The 18,676-nt window shown below is 36.5% G+C and overlaps 2 protein-coding genes across 2 annotated transcripts in view; both read right to left on the bottom strand.

Annotated features, from left to right (window-relative positions):
- Positions 1-4,140: 4,140 nt before the first annotated feature.
- On the bottom strand, positions 4,141-6,514 carry LOC127419512 (forkhead box protein L2-like). Its single transcript, XM_051660966.1, has one exon. The coding sequence runs from the start codon at positions 5,718-5,720 to the stop codon at positions 4,839-4,841; it is 882 nt and encodes a 293-aa protein (XP_051516926.1). The 5' UTR covers positions 5,721-6,514; the 3' UTR covers positions 4,141-4,838.
- A 1,739-nt stretch (positions 6,515-8,253) lies between these two features.
- Positions 8,254-18,676, bottom strand: part of LOC127419509 (transmembrane protein 201-like) — a 33,317-nt gene continuing 22,894 nt past the window's right edge. Inside the window, exons 7-11 of the mRNA XM_051660960.1 lie at positions 16,751-16,974; positions 11,418-11,477; positions 10,978-11,259; positions 10,341-10,469; positions 8,254-9,974 (exon numbers count right to left, since the gene is read on the bottom strand). Of these exons, the coding sequence (XP_051516920.1) occupies positions 9,883-9,974; positions 10,341-10,469; positions 10,978-11,259; positions 11,418-11,477; positions 16,751-16,974 (787 nt within the window). The 3' untranslated portion in view covers positions 8,254-9,882. The remainder of the gene's footprint in view (positions 9,975-10,340; positions 10,470-10,977; positions 11,260-11,417; positions 11,478-16,750; positions 16,975-18,676) is intronic.

An 18,676-nucleotide genomic window follows, 5' to 3' on the forward strand; every position in this document is an offset into this window, starting at 1 on the left:
ATTCATTTGAAATCTGACTGTTGTGTTTGCAATCGTTTATAATTATCTAATCGTAATAGGCGATAAATCTAGGTAATTATTTTCTTTAATTTGTGTTAGATTTGATACTCGATATTAAAAGTCAATTATTGTTTTAAGATTCAACATTATTTACTTAAAATTGTCTTGGCATTTATGTGCTGTTCATTGCTGAGCATATTATTGAAGCCGTATTAGGGGCCGTTCAGACCGAACGGGTTAAAATACACGCCCGCGCAACGAGTAGACCAGAACGCAGGTGTCTCGAGACGCGCTTAAAGTTCATTTGAAACTGCGCGAGCACTGAAAAAGCATCGCGACGCAAAGACGTCCGTCTAGCGCAGGTTTAGATAGAAAAACAATCAGAAAATAGCGCAGACTGACACAAAAACGCGTTCGGTGTGAACAGCCCCTCATTCGACCCCAGTTACCACGTGATATAAGAAGTGTAAATGCTGTACTTTTATGCCCCGAATTATTGAGCCAATTATTTCCTCATTTTTAAATAAAAATTGAACAGACGCCTCTACATATGAGAGTGAAGGAAACTTTCATTCTGAATGCCACTGCCAGAGAATTACGATTATAAGTCCATGGGAAAGTCACTTTAGCCATTCAGAAAAATAAGCCTGTCTTCTTTCAATAGATGGTTGGCAAAAGGCTATTACTTTGGTGCTGAAAAGCAAGTATTTGCATCACATGCATAATATGCACATTATAGATGGTACCCTAACAAAACAAATGTGATAAATTCTCAGGTAAGAATGATTTGGAATGTAAATGTAAAAAGCGGGCGCGCGCGCACACGCGCACACACACACAAAACACATTGGCTAATTTTCCAAATAGAGTAGCATAACCTAATACTAGCCTCCCGCATCAAAACACTGCTGTGGATCTAGAACTGCATGGAATTAACCACATATTTTTTTATCCTCTCCACACACATTTATAGGTCCTCTTTTCGGCCATCTAAAAGCAGACTGTTGTGAAGCTGTGATGAGAACAGGCTTCTGAAATACACATCACCACTGAGCACACTCGCAGCTAGTGAAAACAGGATGTGTGTGTGCAGAACAGAAACTCAGAGTCAAATAAAGCCAAAGACCCCTGTGCCCGCATCCGCCCACCTTTACCCCCTAACCAGCAGTCACTGCAGGGCAAAGTGCACCAGTCTGCCAGACAACCGATCACCGCAGGGAAGTTACTGGAGGTGACGGGAAACAAACACATGCAATGTCATTGAGGCCCCTGAACTAATCAAATCTACTATAGCTGTGGAAAGGGGCTTCAGATGCCATCAGGGACATAGCTGGGTATTCTGGGGTCCCTGACTGTATGTTACTTTGAGCCCCTTTCCTATTAAAATCAATACAGTTTAGAACTTGTTGTGGGGCCCCCCTGGACCTGTGTGCCCCTAGAATCATTACCACCTTTCACCCCTCTAGCTATGGCCCTGGATGCCATTAAAGGGAAATTATGGAACAACACACAACCCTGCTTCTGAGATAATGGTCCAACAGTCTTGTTGCACATAGATAGTATTAGTTAGAGGCTTCCTCTCAGTAGCACACATAATCCATAATGTACAGCTGAATAGGTTAGGATTAGATCAACGTTTATGCGTTTTGCCTTAATGACTAGGCCTATGAGTCCAGGGCCTCATTTCCCAAAAGCATCGTAAGCCTAAGTAGATCGTGGAAGCTATCTTACCATTCATCTTAGTTTCCCAAAAGCTTCGTAACTTAAGTAGTACTTGAAAATGCTCGTAGATTAACGAGTGCTCTGGAGTAGTCGTACAGCGTTAAGAACATCGTAAGCACACAGATTTATGCAGACATCTGCAGGACAATCGTGAAATTACACCTGATACAATTAATACACCTATAGCTACACTTTATGCTCATTTAATGTCAGTATATAGGTTTTATTTTATTATTTTTCAACCGAAAAGGCTAATAATAATAATAATAATAATAATAATAATAATAATAATAATAATAATAATAATAATGAATGCATAAAATGGTTAGTCAATATTGGATGAACAGATAAATTAATAAGTAAACAAATAAAATATATTTGTGGACTAGTTGGTAAAAACAAAGTGGTGGGATGATTGTTGCAGAGAACTGTAAAAATGGCAGTCAGAGAGAGAAAGAAAAAATACAGTAATACAATAAGTTGCTGCCGTACATGAAAATCGTCGGTACAGTATATACTATATAGGCTCTTCATCCTCGTCTCCTCTTCCTCTCTTACACCCAAGGGCGCTCTCGCCCGCACTACGTGTTGTGTAGTACCGCACATGTTGTGTAGCATTGCTGTTATGTTATCACTTTTGGGAGTAAAGAGCAGATCTCCCTTTGACTGGTGAATGTCCCTAAAGCTTCCACGCGTCTCCTTATTTTGTGCTCCGCAATAACACGGTGAATCTCGTTATATTCAGTTAATGCCTGTTGTCATTAGCAGGACAATACACCGGGCCTCCGCTGTCTTCACTGATCCTGGAAGCTTTCATCTTGACCCACAGAGCAATTTTTTTTAAATGAAATATTAAAATGCACATCTGATGAACGAAGCAGTGATTCTGTAAAAGAAATGTATCGTTCTGCACAAAACGATGCAAAACAAAATGCAGTTATGTGGTGAATTAAGTTGTTCATTTAAGAAAATAATTTTAGCTAAATTACAAACGTTTTTAAAGTTACGCACAGATATAATGAAGTTGCAATGACGAGCAGCACTATACGCTCTCTTGTAGCACTTTAAGTGCATCCTGGCAAGTTCGTGTTAAGAGCAGTTTTGGGAAACGCACGTAAAAAAAAATAACGAACGTTAGTAAAATCGCTTGTAGAAAACTCTCTTAACCGCAAAGATCAATCGTTATCAGGAAACGCAGCCTAGATTTGTAGGTCAAACAGCTTTAACTGCTGCAAAATTGAACTGATGATTTCATGCTTAACGCATGACCATGAGATTCAGAATTCATTTTCAATATGAATTAGGCATACCCATAAACAAGTATGTTGTACATACAATATACAGTATGGGTACTTTCAGAAACAATGATATTAAAGGGATAGTTCACCCAAAAATGAAATTCTCTCATCAATTACTCACCCTCATGCCATCCCAAATGTATATAACTTTCTTTCTTCTGCTGAACATGAATTAAGATTTTAAGAATGTTTAATCTCTGTAGGTCCACACAATAAAATGTAATGGTGACCAACATTGCCTTGTCTGTCCTAGGGATTTTGGCATCCTGCCTTTCATTACAACTGTTCTCGTTTATTCAACCAGCAACTTGTATTTCAATCTGAACTGTCATAAAATTATGACATGATTATTTTTCTGCTCAAAGGCCCTTTAGGTCAGTAGCTGGTTTAAGATGAGTCTTACTTCTGAAATTACACACCCAAATTGGAATCAGACCAGATTAGATCAGTATAAACACATGGAACAGACACAATAATCAGTCATCTAATGTATCCAGGTTTTTTTTTTTTTTTTTTTCAGTAAACATGGCAAATGGATTCATAAAAACTAAGTCAAAATGAGGGCAACCATCATATGTCAAAAGAATATGATTTATTTATTTTTTTAATAGTAAAATATTCTATAGTTTAAAATATATTTAAACTGAAATCTGTCAATAGTTAAATATTTAAGAGTTATTAGGGGAAATTATCTATAAAAGATTTTACTAAAAAGCTAAAAAAAATAAAATAAATAAAAATAAATTCCAGAAGAGGGCGCCAATAAATTACATAGAGAATTATGGAGTTTTTATTCTAGATTCATAGCATATATAACTTACACAGATATTAGAATACATTAAAAATAATAATATTAACTGAAGAATCCTTGTGATTGTCATGTGACATTTTGTAATATTTTCAAATAAAAACGTGTAATTTTTTTACTATGCTCTTGTGCCACAACCAATATTTTTATTCCTTTTCGCGATAAAAAAAACTATCCTTACATAAACGTCTCGGATGAGATGTAGGCCTAATTAATAACTGATAAATAATTTCAATAAATGAGAGAGTCACGCTGATCAGTTAGAAAGTTTTTTTATCAGAGAAAAACTCGAACAAGTTTACATATAAAAATATTTTTAAACTCCACGAATACAGACACTAAACATGGAAATTTAATGTATAAAAAATACACATCTGAATGCATAAAGAACTCCTGTAAACCAGCTGTGCAAAGAGTTTAAAAAAAAAAAAAAAAAACCTGTCCACCTTATCTGTCCTAAGCAAAAACATTTCTAGAAGTAATCACAATTTTTGCTACAACATTTTTAGAACTTCAGTCCACTATAACTCAACATATGGCAAAAAAATAAATATGCTCAAGTAGCGTGATGCTTACTTTAAACATTTGCTGAAATTAATGAGAAAAAAAAAATTCTTCTTCTAACTTAACTGTTAATAAACATAGGTAAAGAATGCCGTTTATTAAGAGACCATATGACAATTGTGACCCCATATAGCAATCATCAAAATAATGTAGAAATTTTTGGACATAATTTCTACTTAATTTTACTCAAAATAATAACGAATTCGACCTTTAATCAACAAAGTTGTTTCTCTTTTCCGGCTAGACAAAAAAATGCATTCTTTCATTACCTTCTGCTTTTGTGTAGGCTACTTTAAGCATCCAACAACGCTCCAAATTCAGAGCCATCATTCCCGAGGACTGAACACTTAATTTCCAGGGGTTAACATCAAGAAACTTTGAAAAAATAACTCATAGGCCTATCAATCCACATTAGACTGTAATATCCAGTTCTATCCGGTCATTCGTCATTCAAATGGATGATGCACCAGTTCAGGGTGGCTGCTGCTGTGATGCTGCGGATAGCTGCAGGTGGAGATGGAGCTTCCGCCCGGACTCACCGGCGGCGTCATCCCGCTGTACGTGCGCGCGCTCAAAGGCACCAGAGCATTCGGATGACGCTGGTACGCTCTGTAGGACGGGTGAAGGGGATGATGATGACCGTGATAATAACTCACGGGAGAGTTGGCGTAATCGCTTGGAGACAGAGGACGCGCGTTGCCGAGCATGGGCTGCAGGTGCTGGAAGTTGGCAAGCTGCGTTGGAGAGCTGGGTTGGTGCTGACTCCAGGCGGTGGTGGTGGCGCTGACGAACGGGGTTTGCCAATAAACTGGCTTCTGTTGCAGGCAATAGGAGTCGGTCAAATTAAATCCTGTGTTTCCTGGTAAATACGGTAAGGTGGGTGGTCGGTAGAGTCTCTTGACGCGCCTCCTGCGCCTGTAATTCCCCTTCTCGAACATATTTTCGAACGCAGGATCCAGCATCCAGAAGTTCCCTTTTCGCTCCCCGCCGCTGTCCCGGGGCACTTTCACGAAGCACTCGTTCAGGCTCAGGTTGTGTCTGATGCTGTTCTGCCATCCCTTTTTGTTCTTCTCATAATATGGAAACTTGGAAACAATGAAGCTGTAAATGTCATTCAGGGTAAGTTTCTTGTCCTCACTCTCTCTGATGGCCATGGCAATGAGAGCCACGTATGAATAAGGCGGCTTTTCAGGTGCTGGAGGTTCAGGTGGTTTGGCAACACCTTCACCCCCTGTGGAACTGTCTTCCCCGGTAGTAAACACGGTGTCGTGGGAGATTCCCAAGGGTTTCGAGTTGAGTTTGTCTCCAGATGCCTCACGGTTCTCCATGATCGAAGCTGTCTATAATGATGAATCGGAGAGATCAAGTTTATTCTGCACACCGCAGAAGCCAAAGTGAGATTGCAAAGGTGTTCCTCAGGTTCGCTTTAGTCTCCACCTACTTGTCCTACCTCCGGTCTCTGTTTCCCACGGGTCGCTTTTAGGTCAAAAGTTCGCACATTTAACATGAAAGAGGGTTGCAGACATATTTTGACTGCTTGCTATAAATGTTACAGTAAACAGCTGTTTGATGTTCTCTGGTATTAGACGACACTTGGTAGGCTTGACAGTGTAAAGACGACTTCAGTTAGGCTAAATCAAAAGATCCGGGCATTGACAAAGCCAAAGGGTAGGGTGCTTTTCATAATGTTGCTTTTGTTGACTGTGCATGCCTCAAGAACAAAGAAAAGTAAGTTTGTAAACTGTATATCCCTCTCTGCACAGATGTGCAGAGTTTTTTTTTTTTTTTTTTTTTTGTATCCGTCTCACCACCACTGGTCTGTCCAAACATAGAATAGCAACATCAAAGGCGCTACCGCGTAAAAATAAAAAATGAGCGTGTCTGTAAACAAATGTATGTTTTTACATTGAAACAAAATATTTTTGAATCACCTCGCTTTGCTTCAAACGTATTGATCTTGTGTGAGGAGCTGGCTTAGCGTCAGAGCGAACGCGTTCTCGCGCTAAAAATAAAACTAGACGCAACGCAACGAGAACAATGGAGAACGCAGGTGTCTCGAGACGCTTTTAAAAAAAGTTTACGTCATTTTAAACTTGATACGGCGTCTAAAAAACACGCTGAGAAAACAGCCAGACGCGGCCCAATAGTAAAAAACATCTAGCCTATGGAAAATCAGTTGAAAAACAGCGCGAGCGTACGGAAACGCATTCAGTGTAAACGGCACAAGTCACAGCTACCCATATATATTCTATAACTATGTAGCCTACTTCGTTATAGGGTAAGATAGGGTAAGACGCCCCCTTAAGAACAGTATTCATATACGTTTAACTTGTAACATATTTAGATAAACTTTTAGCATGTACAGGATAATGATGCATCATCCAACATATTATCAAGGGAAATAAATAGATACATTTGCTAATTTTGTTGTCATAGCACGAAATTAAAAATTATGAAAAGGGGCCATCTTACCTGACTACTGGGGCAAGATGACCCCCCACCTGGGGCAAGAAGCTCCCCAGGGTTATCTTGTCCCAGGGGTCATCCGATTTTTACAGAATGTATAAAATACATCTGATTTAGGGCATAGATTTGGCTTGAAAATTTGCTTTGAATCTACAACCCTGTATCTGATATCATTCTTAGTATGTATTTTTGTAATTTAAAGTAAACATAGGTCAAATGTATAAAATCAATTCATCTTACCCCAAGGGTCAAACTTTACCTTGTCACTTCAAAATAAACACAATATGTTTTACTCCAAAAACCTGAATACTGTGTCCACAGATCCCCCCATTATCAAATAGACATAAAAACGTTTAATATCCAACATAATAGAATGACACAGATCACTATTTTCTAATGCCAAAAACAGTTTGGATTGAATAAATCTCACAAATGTTGATATTCAGATGAAATATCAAGATTAAGAGAAGCACAGGCATTCAGTAAAATTGCTGAGATGAGAATTAGTGCCAACTATGGTCAAGAGTTGTGTTATCTTACCCTATATGTTGAGGTGGAAGAAGATGCCTCACATGAATATCAATAAATATACCTAAAATTGAAATAAGGACACTTGTTTTAATCACCAAAAGCCTTGTTTTTGGCGTTTGCCGATTATAGTACACTGGAATAATGAAGTGAAATTATAAATTCTAGCAATATGTGTGCTGAAAATGGAAGTTTATCAAAGTTTGAACTAAATGCATATTAAGAATAAACTGAGCCATAATTAAAATGGTTTAACATAAGATTTTTTATCAATTGATGCAATGCAAGTTATCAAGGGTATTAATTTCCATTTTAAAATAAGTGTAAAGCATGAATGGTGTCTCCAGTTTAGCATAAACTGAAATCAACAAATTTTCACTGAAATCTAAACTTACTGCAGTGTATTACTTTAACTCTTTATTAAATTACTTTTTTCACACGATTGCTGACAAATCTGCTCTTTTGCACATTAGTGCAACATTGTAGTTTTGTCTGAGAATTTAGCTAATTCACTAATACAGTATATCTAATAATTGAATATACTCTCAGAATGAATGTGTCCTAAGAGACATAAAACGTTCTTACAGCAAGATGCATGTATTAACTTGCCCTTTTTTTGGGGGGGAATTTCCTACTAAACTAGTAGATTCATCCATGGTGTCATGACTTAAGTGCGTAGACAAATACTTTGGTAACTACCATGCAAAAATTGTACCTAAACTTTTCAGATATCTTTATTAAAGTTGATAAAAAAAATAATAATTCACCACACTACACTATCTTAAATATTACTGAAAATTATTTTCTGCACATAGTTTCCGAGTAGTCAAACAACATTATTATAACAAGAGGTCAAAACACTGAAGGTTTATAATTCTCGTTTTTTTTTTTTTTTTTTGCATCATATTCAGTATTTTACGATCTTTCAAATAACTACTCACTCTGAGCTGTTTAACATGTACAATGCTTGCTGAGAGAATAGATTATCATCAATGTCAGGAGTCAGACTGTCTACACTGAACCAGTGATTGAGAAAGATAAACTTTTCGAACTCTGGAGCACTTTCCACTTCCAGTTCCCATTGTGCAATACACATTTTAAAAATATCAGTGTTCTTCAGAACTGCTGCTTATTAAGAGCCTGTCAGGCAATTAACAGATCACTTAAAAAAGGCAATGTGCAAGAACAGGTGAATGTACATAGTACATAGCAATATAATAACTTCAACACACAATTTCCCCCACAATGGCAAATATAAAGATCTGTAAAGCCATTCATAACTACCTTCTTTTTACCAAGCAAGTTACTAAAATGTTCAACAATATATGTTCAGAACTTCTGATTACAAGTCATAATTTTACTTTTCTTCAAGTGACAATCGAAAGAGTTACAGAGAAATCATCAACAATGTTAATAGAAATATTAACATCACTGAAAACTCATTAAGATGGCACATTTATTTCATGCACAGTTTTCAGGGCATTTCATTGATGTGAATGACACAAAAAACACCTTGAAACACTTTAGAGACATTAAAATTTACTCAAAGCAAGTTTTCAGATTAGTTTAACAACTGGGAAGTGGCAAAAAAGGAAAACATTTAAATAAGATGGTTGCAGCATAAATCCACTCAGCTTTTGAATTTAAATGATCAATTGCGCATGTAATGTTTCACTGAAACAGTACATGCCACATAGAAGACAGCAAAACATAACGATTACAATGATTTATTTCATTCTGGTAATTGAAACGTCATCATTTTTATGTACGAAACATCAGTGTTATCCTTTTTCCATTGACATTCTGAAATCTTAGTAAATCATAAAAACAGAAAGCTTGAGTCAACAATAAAACAGGAACACGCTCTAGATATTTGCTTAATGCTTTTTCAGTGTCATGATTGTTGACAAGAGAAGATCAACACAAATATATTATACCTTATCTCACATCATTTTGAGAAACTGGCATAATCCTTTGAGGAATCAGGATATACAAAAATGTGTACACCAGTATCTGGCAAAGAATGGCCAGATGAATGATTAATAAAGATACATCATGTGCCCAACAGACATTGTTCTGTTAAATTAAACAGCACGCTCATTCATTCTCAAACACATCCAGTGTTTATAAGTACAAACAAATGATGATCGAACATACACAAAAACATGTCTTACTAACACCATACTTTGAAACATAATGGAGGATCTCAGCTGTGTGTGTGTATTTAACGGAGCTTAAGTTAAGAGAACAAGGCCTTCTTATTACATGAACAGGCACAATACCAGTAAACAATCCTTTGTATCTCTGAAACTGATGAACAGCAGCAAAAAATAGTTGACATTGTCACTAAGGAGCAATTGTCACTAAGGAGCAATGTTCCCCATGTATTTCCTGTTAAAGAACCCAGATTTACTGGGTACACAGGGGACAAAGACCAGCATACATCATAAATGACTTTGAACTCTGACCCTTGAGGTCTGACGCACATTTTCATCTTCAATTGTAATATAAATAGAAGCAGATGAAGGTTAGGTTGATAGTCAGGCTGGCGAACAGCAGACCAGGCCAAAGGGACAGGCCCAGAAAACCTGAGGAAATAACAAAAACATGCCAACTTAGAATGAATATGCATATAAAATTAAGGCAGAGAAGAAAGAGCTAGGAACATACTTTTACTTCCTCAACAATATTCTCTTCAAACTGTTGCTCCGCCATGACAGTAGTTGACTTAAGAGAAAATTCACTGAAGCAGAGGACAGTATGTAATGTAATATAGTGCCCTTTGTGGCAGCGTTGAGAATGCAGCACATACTCTCGCTGTGTTTTGAATTGTGGTCTGACACATTTTGGAACAATGTACGAAATCGAGCTTGCGTAGCTAGAAGAGTCTTTGTTCGCATACAGAATGTTTCGGCCAGGCTAATTGCTGCGATTCTGACACATCAGCTTCTTACCCTTCCATCCAGATTTGCCGTCAGATCCATCTCCGGTGGTTGTGTCTACATGGCAGTTTGAAGACACAGACGAGCTGCCCTTTCTTTTCTCCATATGCTCAAATATACTGCCTTCATCAATTAGTGAACCTGGGTGCAAAATTATATCAAATCATAGTTAGAATTATGAGCAAAACAGAATATACAAAGGTAAGCCTGCAGATTCACTTGTATATTAATTGAAGAGGATATACTCTAATAATCCTAGTTATTAATATAAAATAAATAATTTGATTTATGACAATGTCTAAATAATTTGACTAAACATTCACATAACATACAACATAATCATAGAAATATAATAACATTTTTGAAATATGTTTAGGTAATTTGACAAACATTCACAGAACATAATCTTAGTTTCTACTAGTAATAAATAATTTATCAAAAATAAATATCTATAAATGATTTGACTAAACATTCAAAAAACAATTTAATTATAAAAATTGGAAAGATGTATTTAATATAATAAGAACTAAGAACCAAGTAAACACCAAATAAACACATTGAGCAAATAATTAATAGAAACAAACTAAGACTCTTTCTTCATTAAGTAAATTTGAAAAGAAGCTTCATCTAAAATATACCTCCTATATACCTTGATTGTGTGAATGGAAGTGTAGAACATCAGGTAACAATCCTCTACTGTGTGCATGGCTTTGTTCAGACAGAAATGGAGATGGTGAGGGCAACCTGAAAGGCTCCAAAGGAGAGGAAAAGAGCTGCAGCTTTTGCCCACTGATGTTGAGTCTTGCTGGGCTGATGAGCGGCCGACGCTGCCTGGCAGAGCTGGAGGTGGAGGTGACTGAACCTGCCACAGAGGGGGTCGGAGATGGCCCAGGAGAGGAGGGTCGGCTTCCAGATTTTAAAGAGAAGTAATCTATTTGAAAGATGAAAGACAAATAAGAGTAATTTGATCAAAAGTTGAATTGATTTATGCTGTAAAAAAGGAAATACCCTGACAAGTATTCCAAATTCCATTTATGTCAGGTCATGAAGATGGCTACAAAATGTCTTCAATTAATCCTTTCGAGTTACCTGAAGGTGGCGAGTCTTTGCATTGTGAAGGTCTACTTCCACTGAACAGGAAGCCTGAATCTACAAGTAACCGAACAAATCAGAAAAACAATATACAGTATATGATATAGAAATACTCCACAACTGCTTCCACTAATACTAATAACTCCACTAATGTACATAATTAAAAAAAAAAAAAAAAAATAAAAAAAAAAATATATATATATATATATATATATATACACACACACACACACACACACACACACACACACACACACACATACACATACACATACACACACAGATTATAACCGAATGGAAAACTCCTTAATAGTAAAGTGTGCATGTTCTGTTCATCTGGCAGGACCAAACAGGTTTCCCAAACACTCCTACTGCCTGTAATGTCATCTACTGTTCAGTTAACATGAAGCCCTGGCCCAAACTCTGACCATTGGATGATCCAGAAGCACACAAAAAACAAAACAACATTTTGGGATGTTTTGAAAGTGAAACTATTCACGCTCTTCAAGAAGTCAACCAATGAATGGCTCATTTGTAAAGAACGTATTTTATTTACTTTTAATGGGTCACCGGCAACATCATAAGCTGCATAAGACAGCATCTGGAGTCTGCATTTAGTAGAGTTGGGGAACTCGAGTTTGGACTCGGACTCAAGTTTGAGTCACAAGTGAAATTTTAATGGACTTGGACTTGTCCCGGACTCGGATGCATTTTTACTCAGACTTGACTCGGACTCAAGCCTTTGGGACTCTGAATTTTTTTTTCCGAGTCCAGCCGAGTCCATGACATTTGTGATGCAATGAAAAAATAAAATAAATAACAAAACAGAAATTAATGAACACATCTCTGTCTGCATGCAGTTGTATTAGCCCCTGAAGTCGTAGACGAAGCCAGAGATGTTTCGCTGTTTAAGCAAACAGACGCACAGGCACACTCATCAGTCAACCAATACGCTTGAATGTTACTACAGAGCCTACTGTATGACATCGACTACCGAGGTGGCTGGCAGGACAAAAACATAAAGACGGGTATGTATCCAATGTAATAAAAACTAAACAAGGCAGTTCCACACGACATAGGACCTGACAACTGGTAAAATAGTGCATTGCGGTTTCATCGTGGTTAAAAACTTAAAACCAAGAACTTCATTGAGTTAAGCCACCCACATCATGTCTCTCACAGTTTATTACAAACAGCATATCGAAATAAAAATAGTATTAATATTGGATATTAAGTAATGCATCTACACATGTAGGCTTCTGTAGTCTCTTGTGGTCCACAGAGTGTTGTCAGCTTGAACTGTTCCATAATAGCTTGATGAATTAACTGTGTAACTTTTTAAATAGTCGGGGGAAACAGCACCTATTTATTATTGATTGACTATTTTCAAAGCATTGAGAAGTTGCTTAAAATACATTCTTTTACAGCATTTGTCCACCATTCACAACATTCAACCATGCATAATAAAATATTAGGATATTTTGGGCAGTGAAATGTTTAGTTTATAATTTAATTATAGACTATAAAATAAATGTAGTATTTGATGACAGAGTTTGTGTATGAAGCTAAACTTCATGTTATGAGATGAATTTAGTTGGTTATGACGTTTTTATTTTAAATGTTTATTTTATTTTTATTGTAAACCACCGGGTAACTTATGCGCATCTCTTGTTAACCTATCTCTGACACATTTGAAGGACAATTCTGTTAAATTTATGACTCAAAATTATTATTCTCCTTGTTTTTGCAGTTAAAGAAGAGCTCAATTAAATTTTCTTTGGTTGGTATTTAAAGATTTCAGACTGATTGGAGACCAACGCGGCTGCCGCTCAAGCAAGTATCAATTATTATTATAATTATTTTTGTATTTTCTGTGGCAGCTGCTGTGAGATGCACACAGACACATCAGGGTTTTTAAGTACATGAGCCAGCATGCAGAACTGCCATGCATTGTGCAGTTTCCCGCAAATTAACTAGAAAATCATGTCCGTGACAACATGGCCCTAATATTATCAGTGGGCTTTTCCAGTGGTTTTGGATGTAGCATTTGCAGTCAAATTAAGAGACGTAACTTTCCAGCAAGTGCTAATTACTACTGTGTTGACTCATTTGTATGTACTGTATTTTCCCAAATCAGTAGGCAGATAGAGATAAAAAGATTCAGAAAGAAATCTCAGTATAGACTATTATTTCTTTAGATAGAGATCATTTTAAATAAAACTAAACTAAATTAAATTGACAAATTGAAAATGAAGTAGAAATAAAAACTAAATTAAAATTCAAACATAACTCTTGGTTGTAATGACTAACGCAGCTTTCACTTTCTTTAGTCTATGTTTGAGTGGAGGGGAAACAAATCAACAAATATTTGAAATGTCAACAGAACGCAATAAGAATTGTGTTGAAGGACAGTTTTGTCTTCATTCACCTAAAGCATATGCTTTCATTCTGAATCCAATTTGAAATCTGTTGAGCAGGATACTTAATCATAACTTACGAAATGTAACAGGTGTTTTTGTTACATTTATACTGACAAACTGATTTTCTTAGTTGTGAAGTTTAAAATAAGATTAAAATACTGATGTTGAGTTTACGGTTACAATTTAAATTCAGAATCATGAACAGATTCATTCGGACTCTGATTCGACTCGGCCCCTTTTGAACTCTGACTCGACTGTTTAAAGACTCGGACATGACTCAAACCCAACACTAGCATTTAGTTTAGATGTTTCTATTTTTAAATGTTTCCATGGATACTTGCTCGAAATGTGAAAGCAGCTGTCCCACAAAATGGCTAACAGACATTCCTAGCAACTTAAAAAAAAAATAAATAAAAAAAAAAAAAAAAAAAATATATATATATATATATATATATATATATATATATATATATATATATATATATATATATATATATATATAAACAAGTATCCAACTGCAGAGTTGAGTCATTTCATGCTCTCATTCCTTCATTCCAGGAATGTCTCCATCAGTGGAGCCAACACAGCTGCAACAGTATAGAGGAGCTTTCCCACCAAACCAATCAACATGGCAGACAGAATGGGTGAAAATACATGATGGAGCAGGTACCAGAGCACAGTTCACATGAAAGCCTTTCAGTAACTTTTGTGGAAGCAGGCAAAGAGTTAAGTGATACTTTAATGCTTCTGTTGAACAGCCTGCTGTGCAAGATCTCGGTGGATGCTCACATTGGTACAAGAGATACACTACCAGTCACAATTTAGAACATACTCATTCTTAACAATTACAATTTTTCACATTTCAGAATAATGGTTAAGTCATTTAAAAAAAACATATATATATATATATTATATATAACACAAATGGAACTAGTATGGACATTGTGCAGTGACCAAAATAATGTTAAACAGATCTAAACTATCTTAAATTTTAGTTTCTTCCAGTTAGGCACACTTTGCTTGGATTACAGCTCTGCAGTTTGCACACTCTGGGCCATGACATGTATGTTTGGGACTTGTTAGCTGCTTTTTCTTTACTGTCCAGTTCAACTAATAAATTTTTTTTAAATGCTACTTTTGTAAAGAAATTCATATGAAGTCACTATTTATATTTGTCTACAAAACTAATTTTGAGTATTTAAGCATAAGCCTAAAATTGGAAAATAAATGCAGTCAAGTGTGTCCAGACTTTTGACTGTTAAAGTATTTCTAAATGAAAAATTTAATAACAGACCAAATTGTAAATGTTCCCATATCTAAAGAAAGTAATATGGTCTACATGTTGGAAAATAGAACACTATGAGATTATCTGACGTGTGTGTGTGTAATTAAATAAAGAACTAAAAGGCAGTGGCAAAGACCAGGCTTCAGCCTTTTGATCACACCTGCCGAGCCTTTGCATCTGATTAAAGGTGGCTGAAATTTCCTATCTCATCTGGTCTCGTCTGAAGATACACACATGAAATAAACCATGATACTTCTACCGTCTCACAACAGACATTTAACCACCAGTCTCAACACTATCCTGATCCCTGGATTTAAAACGCCTGTGTCTTTTACAATGTCTCTTACGAATGTAAAAAAAACAAAAAACAAAAAACAAATAAATAAAAAAATAAACTTTGCCAAAGACACACAAATGTTGTCCCTGCAAGACCTTTTGATAAGTATATTATGCTAGCAGATTCCACCTCAAATAGAAACCACTGAGTTCGGGATAGTTCACCAAAAAAATGAAAACTCACATAATTTACTCACCCTAATGTTGTTCCAAATGAGACGTTCCACAGAATGTTTGCCTCAGTGACCATGCACTTTTATTGCATCTGCATTTTTCCATATAAAGAAATGGTGACTGAGACTAACATTCTAAATAACATCTACTTTTGTGTTCCACAAAAGAAAGAACATCATACAAGTTTGGAACAACAGGAGGGTGAGCAAATGATGGCAGAATATTCATTTTTGGGTGAACTATCCCTTTAAGTATTTGAATTAATAATAAATGCATTAAACAGCAATCAAAAGGATAAATGAGTGAAAGTGCATATGTTGTTACATCTGTGGATAAATTAATGTATAGAAGTAACTTCCTGTAACTCAAAATCCATCAGCGGTGGGAAAATCCCTGTACCGTGCAGGTAGCTGGAGACACCTCACAGCCTATTTCTCAATAACACTTTGCAGTTTTCTTTGGCAGTTGGCAAAATTCCCCTGTTAGGTGCGGCACCGTCTGGGGTGAAGTGAAGTGTGAGCAGAGTTCCCTGTTCTGTTAATTCAATCAGTGACCCATATCTTTCCCATCATGCACCTCTGCACTGGTTCCACAAAACAGCACCTGGGAACTCTAATGGACCGACCTCACAAACAAGGAGGACTTTTCTCATTCTCTATTTCTTAGGTAGGCCATTTTAATTGGAAATTTGGACAGCTCACTTATCCTAAAGTGTCATTTGACAGTTTAAACTGTTTTAAACAAATCACGTAACATACTTAACATGTTAAACAAACATGTAATTTATCTGTCAAAACTATTGTCTGTTCAATCAATATCAAATGAAACAAATAAATTACCTGTGCAAAAGACATTGTGCAAGTATGTTTTTCATGCAAATACGAGATCACGAGTTCTTTAAAATAATAACAAGTTGTGCTACACATAATCTCAGGCAAACAAAACAAACGTAATTCAACAAATTGTAAAAGAAAAAAGATTGTGTTCCAACATTGGCTAAAAGGATGACATTTTGCAAGTATTTTATTCACTTAGGTTTTCTCATCACACCAGATCACTTACCTATACAAAGAATATCATACTATGTTAAGTACTCGCAGGTAACATGCACTCACCTGCTCGTGCAAGGGAGGGGATCGTTCCCAGAGAGAGGGCCCTGTTGAGTCGGCCAGGGAGTGAGGAGGGTGAGGCCTTGCGTGTTCTGTGGCTTTGTTGGCGGATGAGCAGTTGTGACAGGTTTGGGGGAGGCGTGGGGATAAAGGAAGAGGATCCAGACACAGGTGCAGACAGAGGAGAGTGATTGCTGTAATACAGCCCAGGAGAACTGCCAGACAGATACCTGCAACACACCAAGAGCAGAGTCCATCCACCGCTGAGTTTTACTGAGCAGAGCAAATCACTTTTCAGTTACTATTTTGGTGAAACATTGTATTCTGTTGCACTGAAAGCAGAAAACTACACTGTGAATGGATTGATTACTGATCGCTAGACCTGCCTCCGAATCTGCCACCACAGAATTCTGTAGAAAACTCCATAGATTTCCTTGTCATCAACAAAGTTTTACTTATTCCCAGCCAATTGCGCGCTTCTTTTTTCACAGTTAAAGTGAACGGAGACATTCAAAACAGCTTTTGTGTTCCATTGAAGAAAGAAAATCTTATGGATTTGACACAACATGATACAGAGTAAATGAAGACAGAATTTTCATTTTTGGGTGAACCATTTCCTTTTAAAGGAATAGTTTTGTGTGAGAACAAACCAAAATGTAACAACTTTTTCACTGTACATCCTGCCATTGCAGTCTCTGGGCACGATCATGATTTCAAGCTCAATTACACTACCTAGTGCTTGATGCATGCGCAAAGGAAGTGTAATCTCGCTTGAAATTATGATCGCCAAGGAGACTGCTGATGTCAAGATTTATAGTGAAAAAGGAGTTTTATTTTCATCTGTTCTTACCTAAAATCGATTGGATCGCTTCAGAAGACATGGATTAAACCACTGGAGTCGTATGGATTACTTTTATGCTGCCTTTATGTGCTTTTTGGAGCTTTAAAGGCCTGGCCACCATTCACTTGCATTGTATGGACCTACAGAGCTGAGATAATTCTTCTAAAAAACTGTGTGTTCTGCAGAAGAAAGTCTTACACATCTGGGATGGCATGAGGGTGAATAGATGATTAGAGAATTTCCATTCCAACTATTCCTTTAAGTGTGTACAACAGGACTGTGTGCTTGTAATACTTTAGCATGCAAGTTTGCATTTGTGTACTTGTATAAAGTATGTTTTTGGCCTAAAAATCAGTGCTAAAAATTAGAAAGTGAACTGGAATAGTTCAATTATTCAAGTATTTTTTCCAAGTTTTGTTTCCAGCAACCAACAAGCATGAACATATTTTACTATATATAAATCCGATCCACAGAAATTTGCACATCACAGGAAATGTGAAACAATTATGGGGTTACTAATTGACAAGTCTGCTAAATATACTGTTAATCATAGTTCTTCGTTTGGAACAAATAATAGACTACAATCTAGCAGACTTCAGTGATGAAGGCTAATGATTTCCACATGGACCCTTTTCACAAATCCGGGTTGGAGAGCGGAAGTAGACGCATAGCATGGTTAACTTGAATGGTAATGAATGGGAGACCACAGCAAATAAAATTCTTGCTTACACGTTTGCTCCAATATCAAAAAACAACAACAAAAAAAAAAACAAACAAAAAAAAACAATTACGCTTTCATAGCTTTGCAAAAGAAGTTAAAACTATAGATTGCAGGATAACAGCAGTAAGAAGAGAAAAAGTTTAAACTTTGTCACTCCCTCAGCAGATGTGTTAGACGGCTCATTGCAGCTGTGGTAACTGATTTTTAAAAACGTATTCCAAGGTAATATAATACAAAGTACAATGTTATAAATATACACTATTATACACACATATTTTTAAAATTGGAAATATAAACGTTTGCTCATCAGAACAGGTCTGTGTAAAGGGTCCATTGCAGACAGGTATTGCACTCCACAGTAGGCCTGTTG

Source organism: Myxocyprinus asiaticus, chromosome 28, assembly GCF_019703515.2.
Source record: "Myxocyprinus asiaticus isolate MX2 ecotype Aquarium Trade chromosome 28, UBuf_Myxa_2, whole genome shotgun sequence".
Taxonomy (NCBI): Eukaryota; Metazoa; Chordata; class Actinopteri; order Cypriniformes; family Catostomidae; genus Myxocyprinus; species Myxocyprinus asiaticus.